Genomic DNA, 13,531 nt, shown 5'->3' on the forward strand with positions numbered 1-13,531 from the left:
GACGAAGAGGAAGAAGAAGAAGAAGAGGAGGAGGAGGAGGGGGGGGGGGAGGAGGATGAGGATGAGGATGAGGGATCTGCTCCTCAACTCGGTGTTGACAAAGATGAAGAGGAAGATGAAGACGATAATGTCATGCAGGCGGATGAGGACGAAGATGACGATGCTGTAGTCGCCCAAACACCCAGCGAACAGGATGCTGACCAAGCCGATGGGGAGGGCGAGGATGACGAGGAAGAAACCAACAAATCTGACGCAGAGGATGCGGAGGATGCAGAGGATGATGCCGAAAACTCAGGTTCTGATGCTGATGCCGATGCCGAACCCTCAGCTCATGCCGATGCAGCTGAAGATGCAGAGGATGACTCCATGAATCTTGCTCCTGCCAGCGCTGCGGTGCTGGGTGGTGGACGGGGTCACAAGCGCAGTGCCAGCGTCATCTCTGAAGCCAGCAGGGCCGGTAGTAATCGCAGTGGGCTGGGAAGAAAGAAGAAACGCTGAGCTCTAGTATCGCGCTCACTCATCTAGCATGTGCAGCATGGTTCCAAAGTAACTGTGCAGGATATCAGAATGAAGAAACCGTTTGTATAATTTTGTTTGTGACATACTGAGGCAGATTCCATTGTATCTCATACTCATTCATAGCTTGTACGTACTATTGTGTACTATTGTGTCCCAGTTCAAACACTGCTCTGTTGGCCGGTTCTTGGGACTGGTTGGCCAGAGTGCCTGAAGGGTACACCTATCGCCCGTGCCAAAATAGGCATTCCCAGGTACCCATTCCTGGGTGCTAACGTGCGGCGCACCGTCCCCAGGACCAAGACCCGTCAAATGCCTGATTTGCGGAACCCACAACTCAACCTCAGACTCCTAACCTCCTACCGAACAACCATCGTTATTATCGTTCTCATTGTCACTCATATCTATCAGCCTCAATGTCATTGTCGTCATCACCACCTCACCCCTATTCTCTCTGCTGTCGCACTGCAAGTACATCTCTTCACTTTCGACAATCCCAGCCACGTTGGCATCGGTGGCAACTCCAACCAACAGTGGAGAGAGGTTGGCGTTGGCGTTGACGTTGACGACGCCGGTACGAGCACCTGCCTGCTGGCTGCTGTTCCTGTTGCTGCTGCTAGGACAGCCGCCTCGCTGTGTGGTGCCCGTTGGCCACCTGAGGACCGCTTTGGGTAGCACCAGCAACAGCACCAACACCAGCACCAGGGGCGTGGGCAGGGTTGCTTCCACTGGGACTCCGCTCCATCAACAGCTGGTTCAGCTGTGCACGCAGAGCCTTAGCGTCGTCTGTTCGACGCCGGTTTTCACCTGCTAGATGCCGGTTTTGGGCCTCTAGACGCTGTCGTTCAGCTGCCTCGCGCCGGTATGTGGCTTCTAGAGTGTGGTTGACATGCAGCAGGCTCTCGTTAGCGTCTGCGAGAACCTGATTTTGCGTCTGCAGAAGCCACACCTGTTGTTGCAGTTCCAGGTAAGCTGCTCCAAGGCCTGGCTGGCCTTGCATCTGTGCTTCTTGCACGTACTCCATGTCTGCTGTGTCGAGAATGGAGTAAAATGTGGTGGTGGTGGTACCTGCTGAGATGGGTGCACAGTGGACACCGCTCGAAACGGTGTTTGACACGGGTTTGTTTGGTCGTGACAACCTCTTGCCAGTGGATGTCTCAAGGCTTCGCGAGGTAACTGGGAACGGTTATTGAGCTGCTAAACTCTGATAGTTATTATTAAAGAGGTGAGCGCTGTAAGTTTTGAGTGGTACGGACTGAGTGAGTACTGTGAGTGTTGAGAGTGTTATGGAAAGGGTGAGTGCCGTGAGTACTTTGATGTTTTTGTGGAAGTATACAATGGAGTCTATGAGTATCTGACTGTAAGCCTCTTATGGATGGATTGATGGGGAGAGATGAAGCCTTTAGGCCATGATATAGACACTCACAGTGCTTATGAGAAGGTTGAGGTCCTCACGGTGGTTAGAGGTTCTCTTCCTCAGTGAGGACCTCCTTCGATAACTCAAAATGATGGTATGGGCCTGCAGAAGAAGTCACGGCAATCTGAAGCAGGGAGCCGGCACAGTTCATTGGTAACCATCTACAGCAGACTTTTCCAAGGTCAACAACCAAGCCTCGAAAACGAGACTCCTGACAATACAGTACCGACCGGTGATGGATCCACTGGTTAACAGGGTATTCATTCCCAAAACACTGTTGAACGCGTTTTCTTTTTCGTTGCCTTTAGTCACGACTAGAGCCTAGTGGCCCTGGAAAAGAAGCGATATGAATCAACCCGACTTCATTCGATTGAGCCGGCAGAATGGCTCGATGACGGACAGAGTGCTATGTTCAAACCGGTTAGCTCTCTGATCATGCCATCAATAAGCTCTAACCTCCCAGCGTTCGCCGTTATCCCGGCGCTAGAAGTAGTGGTCCTTCATGATGAAGGCCAAAATCCGCACGCTTGTTGAAGGACTTTTGCTTGTTGCTGTCATGCTTCAGATGAATTGATCCACACGTTATTCCGCATGACACCCATGCCGATCATGTAGCTTGCATGGTAAAGACGATAATTACTAGTCCCTATTGCTAGTATGAAATCGTTCAAGCTTGGTGCAGTTGCATCTTGTGTCTCTGTCGACTTCTGATATTCAGGGGGAATGGTATGGAGATCCAGCCTTGCATGGCTTGGCTTGGCTTGCTGCTCTTGCTTTGCTTTCCGTTCATACTATTTCCGTGTGTTTCATTATTACTAGCACCATACTAGCAGTCCTTGATTGCGCTAGTGATGCGGAGTGCCTCGACCCGGCAGGCTAGTCTATTTTTGATTTAGTGGATCGGTGCGGAGATGCAATTACAGTAAATCATTCACACGAAGACCAGCAATAGCTGCTCTTCCTGTGCTGGTGCAATTGAAGACTAGCATTTCCAGATACTAGGGAGGAATACTAAACTCACATAGCATTATGGCATAGAACGAAGGCAAGCTGTCCTTAGAAAAATGCAGCGGCATCCTTGTCCTGGGATCCACGGTCACACCCTGGAAAGCTTCCTCGACATCAGTCTCTATGCGTGTCCGTAGGCGAGTGACATGGAGTGCCCGAGTTGTGCCCCACCGTTGCAGGTTTCTCTCCCTGGATCGGCCCCGCAGCAACCGACAAACTACATCACAAAACCGAACCACCCTGCTTTACACTAACTACTTCAGCCAGTTCCTGCGCGATCGACCAGGCTGTCCACCATTTCTTTCAAAGCATCCGCAATAAACCTGCGGACAAGGCAAGAAGCCTTCTACAATGAACGTGTCACTATGAGCGTTATACTTTGCACAGGTCAGTGTCGGCCCATCTTCTCAGTTTCTTCCCCTGCAGTGTGGACATCGACTAAAGATCTCTCCCACAGCCGGGTATGACCATACCATCAGGTACGCGAACTCCGATCCGACAGCCGTCCTTCCTTCGTCCAGTCACGTAAAAGAAAAACTCAATAAATGACTCCTGCCCCGATCTAGGTTTTGGGAGGCCTTGTCGGGCATCTGTTCTCGCACAATCCAGCACCCCGAATCACAAGTGAATCGACTATGCATCACGCCAGACAAGAAGTTCCTCGCCGCGGCTGGCCGCCATATGGTGCGCCTCTACGACATCAAATCCACCAATCCTAACCCGATCATGACATTTGAAGGACACACAAACAATGTCACAGGCGTGGCCTTTCACTGTGAGGGCAAGTGGATGGTTACCAGTTCCGAGGACATGACAGTCAGAGTCTGGGATACCAGATCTGGCTTGGTTCAGAGACACTACCAGCATACCCACCCCGTGAACGACGTGGTCATCCACCCGAACCAAGGCGAGCTCGTCAGTGCCGACCGAGGAGGAAACATTCGCATTTGGGATCTTGGAGAGAGCAAATGCACCCACCAGCTCATTCCGGACGAGGACGTCTCTGTCTCGAGCGTCAGTGTGGCAAGTGATGGGTCCTTATTAGCAGCTGGTAACAATCGTGTAAGTTACTCCAAAGTTACTCCCCAACACCGCGACACCCAAACCTTCTTCAAAGCGAAGGAGGGGACCCAACGTGCCTAATAACGAGATCCAGGGCGATGTCTATATTTGGCGCATGTATCAGAACCACGACTCCACAACCTTGCTGCCATGCAGAGTCTTCAAAGCTCACAAGGACTACCTAACGCGCCTGCTCCTCTCCCCAGATATCAAGCTCCTCGCAACGTGCAGCGCCGATCACACCGTCCGGATTTGGAAGATCGACATGAACGAGGACAACCTCGAAGTCGTGCCCGAATCCCAGACTGCTAACAACAGCAACAGAAATGCGAAAATCAACAATGGCAGCCCGAACGACCCGAACGGCACCCCCAACCAAGCCCTAATCTCATCACACAGCAGCAGCCAACCGCGCCACCCACGAAACGGCAGCCTAAGCAGCCACCCCGCGGGAGTCACCTCGAGCGGCAATGTAAACACACCCAACCCCGAGACCTTCACTCCCTCGCACAGCGCCAGCTCACTCTCTCACCCATCGCTGTCCTCGGCCGCACACTCCTTCAACGCCATCTCCGAGATCATTGAGAAACGCCGGCCGTTACCCTCTGACACGGTGCTCGACAATCACCAGCGCTGGGTTTGGGACTGCGCCTTCAGCGCCGACTCCGCCTACCTCGTTACGGTCTGCAGCGACCACTATGCCCGGCTGTGGGAGCTCAGTTCTGCGAGTATCATTCGCCAGTATAATGGCCATCATCGGGGCGCTGTCTGCGTTGCGCTAAATGATTACTCGAACCCACCGTGAGAGTCAGAGAGGGATGGAGGGTGAATGTTTTCGTGCTATCTATCAATGTCCCAGGCGGGGCATGTCTTGACGTTCCTACAAGACTGACGGGCAGTACCTATGTGCCGCAGCGATGAGGAAGTCGACACAGGGGGTACCTATGCATACGTATGTGGCTCGGTGGTCGCACGTTGCTACTTGTTGGGAGTGATCGCCGGACTACATCCATTGCTTGGAGGCGCGGTGTGGCGTCTATCTCAGCATGGCGTACCTTCCGCAAGGCATAACCCTTCTTAAACACGTTGGTTATTTGGATTCGAAGCCAGACTCATGGGAAGGGACATCACAACGAAGCTTCATTATCGTGGAGTTTTGTATTGCTTCCTCACTAGGTCTTCTTAGCAACCTGAACATGATGGCAGCCAAGCTGCGCGCCTCAGCAGGCATTGTGTTGATGTTCTCTTGAGAGTAATGCTCCAAATCCAAACTGGTGTTCCAATCATGAAATTCCCCTCGCACCATTAATGGCTCCGACTGGGAAATATTAAGAGAGCATAAACAACCGTGCCTCACCCAGTGCATATACAGCGTATTCAATCACCACGGCATACTACTCGTGACTCCTAATCTCCCTTTGTCCAAACCACTAGTAGTCCATGCTCGTTGCTCTCCGCTTATTTTTCGACGACTCTAAGTACGAAATTGATCACAACAGCGCACAACAGCGCCATGGCGAGAACGGTGGGGCCTATCCTATCGTCAAAGCCTCCCTGCCCTCGTTGCCGGATGCTCTTGGCACGCCAATGGAAGGTGAATAATGCGTACAGCATAGCCCCCATAGCTACAAGCGTGAAAGCGCCTGCGGAAATGCGACCAACCGAGTCGCCAAAGTTGAGCAGCCCCACTGCCAATCCACCGAGGATGACTGTGAAGTTGAGCCAGGACAGGAAAGTACGTTCATTTGCGAAAAAGACCTTAGGTTCGACACGGGTGGGAAGAGCGATACGCTTACCTAGACAATATCGGTTAGTGATTACCATGGCATCAGAAGGGCTATTCAAGTTACCGGGAGCGCTCTGGAGCAGTGGCTGTTCAGACATATTGCTGCTATCAGATGATTGAGTTTGATTTGCAACACGCAATCGGGATACGTCGTTTATAGTGGTGCTAGATGCTGTCTCTAATGATGAAGTCGCGGTTGCAACTGCTCTTCGGGACGCTGACGTGGATCCGGGTGCGGGATGGGTATTGATTTCAGCGGGTGGTGTGGTTGAGGTGTTTGCTTAGAGTACTATCTTGCCGTTTCTCAGATGCCTCTCGCTAATTGACAAGGAAGATTTGGAGCTTCCTAGTGGGCAAAGTGGTCTTCTGGTCTGGATCTGCGCGCGGTTTGAGCTTTCTCCCTCTGCAATTGAGAGAAAGGCAGTGGGATAGCCTCTGGTGGATTGAGATTTGTGCTTGGTGGCGGGCCGATGAGGTTGTTCTAAGCGATCTTGAGGATTGGCCTCGAACTCTGTAGACAATTTCACCGGCTCTTGTTCACGACTACCACTTGGGCCGTCTATTTCCGCAGCTCCTCTGCGAAACTCCAATCAGATAAGACGAAACTCGAATGATGGGTTCAATTTCTGGGTAGTTCGGGAGGAGACTTTGAGGGAAAGCAACGAGGCGTAGGCTGGGTAGAGCTGGGTTTAGTGTATGTATCGGTTTAGAACAAGACCGACAGTCGGATTGGCCTTTGTGCAGTGTTTGGTGCGAGAAGTGCTTCTGAATGCAAGCAAACGGCGGAGACAGTGAGGAGTAGTTTTGTACAACAGAAACAATCAAAGATATAAGCAAGTGAACCTGCTAGTCTGCGGTACAAGGGGAGGTAAGGTATGTCACACAATAAAGCTGTGAAGATCTGGTACTGCTTGGAGAAAGTGAAGAAAGCACTGATTGAGTCTTTGGTGAAGCTGCTTGTTGCTGGTTCTGGCGCCGCCCGGTCGCAGCGGGCAGTAGCAGTGGCTGGCAGCAGCAAGTACTACTGGTCGCTCTTGCACTTTTCTGCTAGCTGCGGGGATTATTTTTGACCCAACCGCATTGGGACAACACCGTGCTCGTGTTGCGACTTCTCATTTGTCCGCTTGCACCAGCAACAGCAGCAGCTCAACTTAAAGTGAAGCACGTGCAAAGCGAAGAGGCTCGTCAACGCGCACGTGCCACAGATTTTTCCGCCGCTCACTTTCCTTCGTCTCACCTATTTCAACTCCACCGTAGTCTCTATGGCTCATCTTCTACGGAAGGTCAAATCGACCTTTCACGCCAGGGTCTACAATGACAGCAAGGACACAATTGCCTATGAGGGACAAGCGAAGACTCGGCCTTGGATTGGCGCCGATGCTCATGCTGTTGCTCATGCTCATGCTGAGGCAGAGATCCGGGCTCCACATGCACAAGCAACCACAGCTCCATCATTGTTTTGCTCCAATCACAACACCACCACCAGCAGTTCCAATTCTCCAGATCTTTCAATCCGGCCATCTCCTAGGCGTCTGCAAAAACCTCGCTCGGGTATCATTACTGCCATTCCTCGAACTCCGTCCACACAACAATTGTACGATTTACCTGGACGAACACGCACGGGGGTGACAAATCCAGAACATCTTCACACCTTTTCTCCGTTTCGTCGTCGCCTCGTCCACAAAGCTTCTACTTTCAGCCTCAGGAACAAACGTTGGACTCGCGGTCGATTTTCAACTTCAACGCCGAGGTCACGCGCACAAGAGGCTGCAAGGGAGGAAGAGCGGATCAAAGAGAGTATCTTGCTTGACGAAGAAGGAACGGCTATTGTCGAAGCTACCTATCAAAGACCACAGGCCATTCCCTCTGCGCCTGCAGCTGTGACGATCGCTCAAGGCCAGACCATTGTCGATCGACCTGTAAGAGAAAGAGACTGGGAGCGTAACCAAGCCACTCAGGAGAACATCCACGATCAGCGGCGCAGCTTCACAATTACCTCTTCAATACCCACCATCCGCCCTGCATCTACTACTAGCAGCACTCAAACCGAAGTCGAACAAGGCAAAGCTCAACGCAAAGACTCAAGTCGAAGCAAAGTTTCAGGCGCCCGTCAAGACACCACATCCCTTGGCGATAGTCAGGACTTGATCAAGGTTATGGCAAGCGAACTTTCTGCACCTCCAGTGCCATACACTCGTCTTAAGGAAATCACCGAGAGCGTAAGTCAATCAAATCAAACTCCATTGCGTGCAGTTCCTGCTCTTTCACGTAAAACTTGCTTCTGATCCCTACATGGACTAACCAATGCTCTTTACAAAACAGGCATGTGAGACCGCTCTTTCTGGCGTGACCTCCTATTCACATGCCGACACAGAGTCATGGAATACCACGATAATCAACAACATCCTGGGAGCCTTGGTCGCCGAAACCACCCAGCAATCAACCACGAGTGGCTCCACATCAGGTCAACCGCAATTCAAATATGTTGTGAACAGCACCATCATTCAACACGCTGGATCTACGGCATCAGCGACCCCAGGCGAAGAGCCTTCTAAAAAGATTAGCGGCCGAAGGGGTATGCACGCTGCCAGCGGTGCCTATTGGAACAACGAGAAGGATGGAATGTGGAGCTTCAAGTACCCTGGTGCAGACAGCAAAGGGTTGGATGTGGTGGTGGGTGTCATCTGGGTGTGGGTAGGTTAGGGTGCTGGTGGTGCTTATGGTGACTCGGCCCTGCTAGACATGCTTGCCGGGTGGAGAGAGAATCAAATGTTGGGATACTTGCAGATTATGAGGCACACTCCCGAGAAACGGAAGGTGGGTCGGTAATTCTTTGCTTGAAAAGTCCAAGGTTGGCGAAGCAGTTGAGGGAAAGGCAGCAAAGATTGGACAGCGTTTTTGGCTCAGCAGACCCTGGCCCGGGGTTCGGATCCATCTCTTTTTTGCCGGGTAGGACAGCCTGGACCCAAGAACGCGGATCGGGAATTGCTATGGATGGACAACGACTGGCGATGGCGGCGGTGGCAATCTCATCGACGCTGCACCACTCATTCAACTCACAATGCTAGGACTAGGGACAGAGGGTGGACACGAGCATGTCCGATAGGAACTAGGGGAGTGCCGTTGGTCAAGACCACGAGGATGCTTGGATATTTTGAGTACAATCCTACCCTATCGTTCCAGGACCTACCTTTGGCAACGAGATCCGTGGGGTTAGAGAGAGACTAGGTGTCCGTCAAGGCCGGGCATCTCCCGTGACAGGCCACACCTTGCATGTCAAGTTGCATGTATGCAGGTACCGGTTTGACAGTTTGTGCAGATGGGAAAACTTACCGATGGTTAGGACCGGGTTTGGGAGCCGGATGGACAACAATCGCACTCTATTCGTCCCCCAGCCCTCGATATATTCCTATGCAGAGCCCTAGTCAGTTAATAAAACCTCTATGTTGTACAAGCAGTCTTCCATCAAATGAGCGGCGAAGAAGCGTAGGGCACTGGTGTGAATCGTGACCTTGGTAATAAGTCCGTAGGACAACAACGACTGGCGATCAGGTCTCTAGAGGCTAGCCCACGGAGGAGGCACGTTTTATGTCATGGCACCAAGGTGCAAGGGGTAAAGGCACAGGGTGCCTACTGTACCGAAGTGGAAGGTTTGGTGTACAGGAACGGGCCTTTGATTCTTCCCTCCTTCCCCAGTGCATGGCTTCGGTCTTTCCAGTCCGTGATTTCGGGCAACGGAGACTTATGGGACATATGTACACTAGTATTCTGTAATCCGTACGTACCGAATCGTCTAGGGACTGGACCTGGGCCCCTCGGGTATGAGGACTGACGACGAGTGCTTTGTCTCCCGCGATCCTGGACCCCTGCATGGACAAGATTGCGGGTTGTTTCTTGCCGGCCAATACATTTTTGGACAGAGGCATCGCCTACTCGGGAGGGAACGTTAGCTCACCCTTGGGTCACTCACTCACTCACTCGGTCAGCCATTCCTGCAATCAAATGATTGATTGATTGATTGAACCAATGAAGGCCAAGGCCATCGCGCGCGGAGACAACGTGCATGCCAACGACCCTGACCCTATATAGTCGTGCGTGTCTGTGTGCCTGCGTAGTCGGAGGGGCGGTAGAAGACTCAAGGCATCTATTTCATACCAGGGCCATCCTTGAGGAGTTTTGACATTTGGTGAAGGTTGTACGTACATGTAGGCAGGGGAAAAGGGGGAGAGGGTGCGCTCGCTCGAATTCCCTTTGCTTGGGATGAGATCTCCTTCGCTGTTGCTCAGAATCATAGGCATGGGTTAGTGATCTTGATAGGACACCATGAAATACCCGACTAGCATTTCCTGCATTCGGGGTCCTGGGCTTCTAGGCAGCCTCAGGCCCCTTGTTGCCGTGTGTGAAATTTCGTGATGTTCATGCCTCGAAACCCTCTGCTCAGCACATTATAGACAGCTGACGTACAGATGGGAGCTCAGTGTCTCCCTTCCGACGGGCGTTGCGTGTGTCGTGCCGTCCCGCCGCGCTGTCTTCATCGAGGCTGTGTGGCTCGGCTCGACAGCCAGAGATGTAACATGTTGGATACCGCTTGACCGTGTGATCCGGTGAACCTGTTAGGAACAGTGATTTTCGCTTCCAAGGCCAAGGGGCTGTCTTTACGGATGATTGACTGGCTCTCAGGTAAATTGTCCCTGCTTCTCGGTCACGTCCTCTAGCGGCGTTGATGTGTTTGACCTAGATTCCAGGAGAAAGATGCTTGCCCGTAGGGAAGGGCGAAAGTGCGACGATCAACTCAACCCGAAACAGAGGGAGCTGAACTGGAATTGCTTCGAACCGGAAATTCACTCCTCATAGGCTGGCAGTTGCGTGAGAAAAAGAGAGATGGGCAGAATTCTTTTCCTTACAGAGCGACATCCTGCGGCTGATCCACATGGCGCTTGTGAGGCTGAGGATCCCACGTTGCACTGGGCCAGAGTGAATCGAACTGGTGGAGGATAGTATCAGGCACCGCGTCCACATTAGCATCGAGCCATGTTTTCCGAGGTGGTCGTCATGGCCGACCACATGGAATGAATGTGTGGCATTGCGTGGGCATTTTACGTACAGTACTGCAAGTCAACTCCCAGACAGGGCCCTTGCAGCGGGTGCCGCAACCTTTGCTGGAGAGACTCTGTGTCAGGAGTGCCTGATGAGCATCGCCATCCACTCAACTGTTGTTCGAAGAGAGTTTCTCGCTTCGTGAGGTGTGGTGATACACCAACCCCTTCTGCTGGTTGGCCCCTGCTTGGGATCCCCTGTCGGGCTGCTCCAAGCGCGAATGTACCCCAGATTCGAAGAAGAAATTATCGAAACTCGGTGACGCCGAACCCATCTGTGACCATCTAATGCTTTCCAAATGAAGAGGAATATGAGAGGCACAGTTTGACAAATCCCCTGCAGGCTGACCATGGTGCTGTGACTGGAGCCGGTAAGCCCGAGCTATTCGTGGCGGAAAAGGGCACCTGAGGGCCACCATTGGATGAACCTTAATACAGGAGATATTATGGCTAAAAAGCTTGGTCGCCCACTGCCACAGGTATGACGCCATGGACGACACTGCTAGAAATAGTTCTTAGCTTCCTACTACCAAGGCAAGCAACGGGCGATGGTTGGACTTCGGTTGAACTTTCCTTTGGCAGAAGTAACTCGTCCTCCACCGGAAATGGATTCCATCGGTTGTTGCGGCATTACAGACCCAGAGGCAATGCGCATGTATTTAGGTTTGGCTCAAGGCACCGTTTTATCCTGTCAGCGGGATAATGCTATGAACCTATTCATTGCTGCAGCATTAGTGATATGGAGTGAGTGACGATGCATCAAGAACGCCGGTCATAATCCGCTCTCGACTAAAGTCTACTCCGTACTACAGAGACCAGGCGTGACCTTGATCTTGTGACCATCCTGCGCCTGCGTCTGTCGTTTACACAATAGTGGAGATACTATGCTCTCCATCAAATTTTACTGATTGGAGCAAGGTCCACGACTTCTACATTGGTAGAGGGTTCCGAGGCGCGATGTAGCAATGGGCCGTCCGTAGAGGGTAAGGTGATGGGAGGATCCCACAAGCGAGGTTGGACAGCTCCGTCCGGGAAAGGATCGTCCACGGCTGGATCAAACAGCTTAACAAGCGGGACCAACCCATCGTCGAAGCAGATGAGGATTCCACGGATCGACTCTGTGTTGCCCGAGTTGGAATATGCGCATAATATTTGAGCAGTGGTATAGACCGAGAAGGCCCACGTCTAGCAGTGCAATATTGGCACCGGGTGATTGAAAAGGGAGAAGGGCAACAATTCTAGCCTAGCGCGTTCAGGGTTGCTGATTGACAGAGGTCTTAGGGTGGGGCCACTCGCAGTGAGTCTGACTCTACCAAGTGCTCCCAGGTTCCAGTCTGATGGAATGTTGGTGACCCTCCAGTACTGGATGAACACAAGTGAGGAACGCACGTGTACATACCTAAGACAGCATGCAGCACGGTATGAGGCGTGGAACCATGGTAGTTGCACAGAGGAGAGTAGATTTTCGGGGTGCTTTTGGTGAGACAAAGTCCACAACCAGGAAGCACGCGCTGCACAGCATGGTGTTGTGTCATGGGGCTTGATCCGATCCGCTGTGAGTAACCAGCAATCAGGACTGCTTCATCGAAGCACAAAAGAGCCAATGGACCGATTCTGGACCATCCACAGGCTCTCAGTGGCTTGGGAAGCTTGACGGCGTACCGAATACTCCGTACTTGCTTTAAAGTTAGGTTTTCTGTGGTTGATTGTGAATTTACAAGGGAAAGATCTGCTCCCTGATTGTCCGGGTCTCATGGGAACCTGGCAGTCAGAAATATCCAGCACACAGCCGAAGAGTCCTTAGGATAGCATCGATAACAGGTGTTACATACTGTATTTGTGCAAGATGCCTAGAGAGCTAGGTAGTGAGTTGGACATCGAAGCGAGTCTGTCCTCACCTTTGACCAGTAAACAGCATGTCTCACAGCTTGTGTAAGCCCTGCTGGGCTGCGGGCAGGGAGGCAAATGATTGGCACACAGGTTAATTGCCGGTAGCCGATGAAACGAGTTGTGCTACGATGGAACAAGAGAACAGTTGCAGGAATGAGGGAGGGAAACGGCGGAAAAGGGAAGCCCGGAGAATGACATTGGCCATGACATTTTGGGGCCTCGATTGGGTGCGAGGAGATCGCTTGGAGGAAGCCGCAGTGGGGGGACCACTTAGCACCACTAGGGAGGAACGCTCGGAAGGCAGGCGGGGTTCTGGTACTGTACGGAGGACTCGTATGTTACTCGTTACGCGTTACTCGTGGAGTCGTGGGCACTCCGTGGGCACTTGCTCTTACTCGTAAGCGGGTTCCGCCTGCCGCAACTGGCATTGGCATTGGAGGGGTACACCGTACCTCGTCCAACACCCTAGATGCCCTCGATACCGAGCACTGCACCACAACAGTCTGGCAGGGTTGATTGGGGCAGAGGCAGTGGGAACAGACATCTACAGCTCTCCCTACCAGGCCCCAAGAGCCCTCGAGATGCTCTAACTACGATGAACTGGGTCCTCCATACTCCGCACGGAGTACTCGCAACTGATTATCGAGCTCGGTGCACGCCGTGTTGCGCAGCATGGGCTCGCCGATGCTTGGCTCCCAGCTGGGCTAGTGGTGGGTGGTCCCTGGTCACTGGTCACTGGTCACTGGCTAGTGGCAG

The 13,531-nt window shown here is 52.4% G+C and overlaps 3 protein-coding genes across 3 annotated transcripts; 2 read left to right on the forward strand and 1 right to left on the reverse strand.

Moving 5' to 3' along the window:
* Window positions 1–3,667: 3,667 nt before the first annotated feature.
* On the forward strand, window positions 3,668–4,808 carry A1O9_07690 (G protein beta subunit-like; the record flags this gene model as incomplete). The annotated part of the gene is made up of 2 exons (XM_013403245.1): window positions 3,668–4,003; window positions 4,098–4,808. 2 exons carry the CDS (start codon window positions 3,668–3,670, stop codon window positions 4,806–4,808), a joined length of 1,047 nt encoding a protein of 348 aa, XP_013258699.1.
* A 653-nt stretch (window positions 4,809–5,461) lies between these two features.
* On the reverse strand, window positions 5,462–5,887 carry A1O9_07691 (vacuolar transporter chaperone 1; the record flags this gene model as incomplete). The annotated part of the gene is made up of 2 exons (XM_013403246.1): window positions 5,462–5,799; window positions 5,854–5,887. 2 exons carry the CDS (start codon window positions 5,885–5,887, stop codon window positions 5,462–5,464), a joined length of 372 nt encoding a protein of 123 aa, XP_013258700.1.
* A 1,164-nt stretch (window positions 5,888–7,051) lies between these two features.
* On the forward strand, window positions 7,052–8,492 carry A1O9_07692 (uncharacterized protein; the record flags this gene model as incomplete). Its single annotated transcript, XM_013403247.1, has 2 exons — window positions 7,052–8,008; window positions 8,112–8,492. 2 exons carry the CDS (start codon window positions 7,052–7,054, stop codon window positions 8,490–8,492), a joined length of 1,338 nt encoding a protein of 445 aa, XP_013258701.1.
* Between the last annotated feature and the right edge of the window lie 5,039 nt (window positions 8,493–13,531).

Source organism: Exophiala aquamarina, assembly GCF_000709125.1.
Source record: "Exophiala aquamarina CBS 119918 chromosome Unknown aczIA-supercont1.6, whole genome shotgun sequence".
In the NCBI taxonomy this organism is placed as follows: Eukaryota; Fungi; Ascomycota; class Eurotiomycetes; order Chaetothyriales; family Herpotrichiellaceae; genus Exophiala; species Exophiala aquamarina.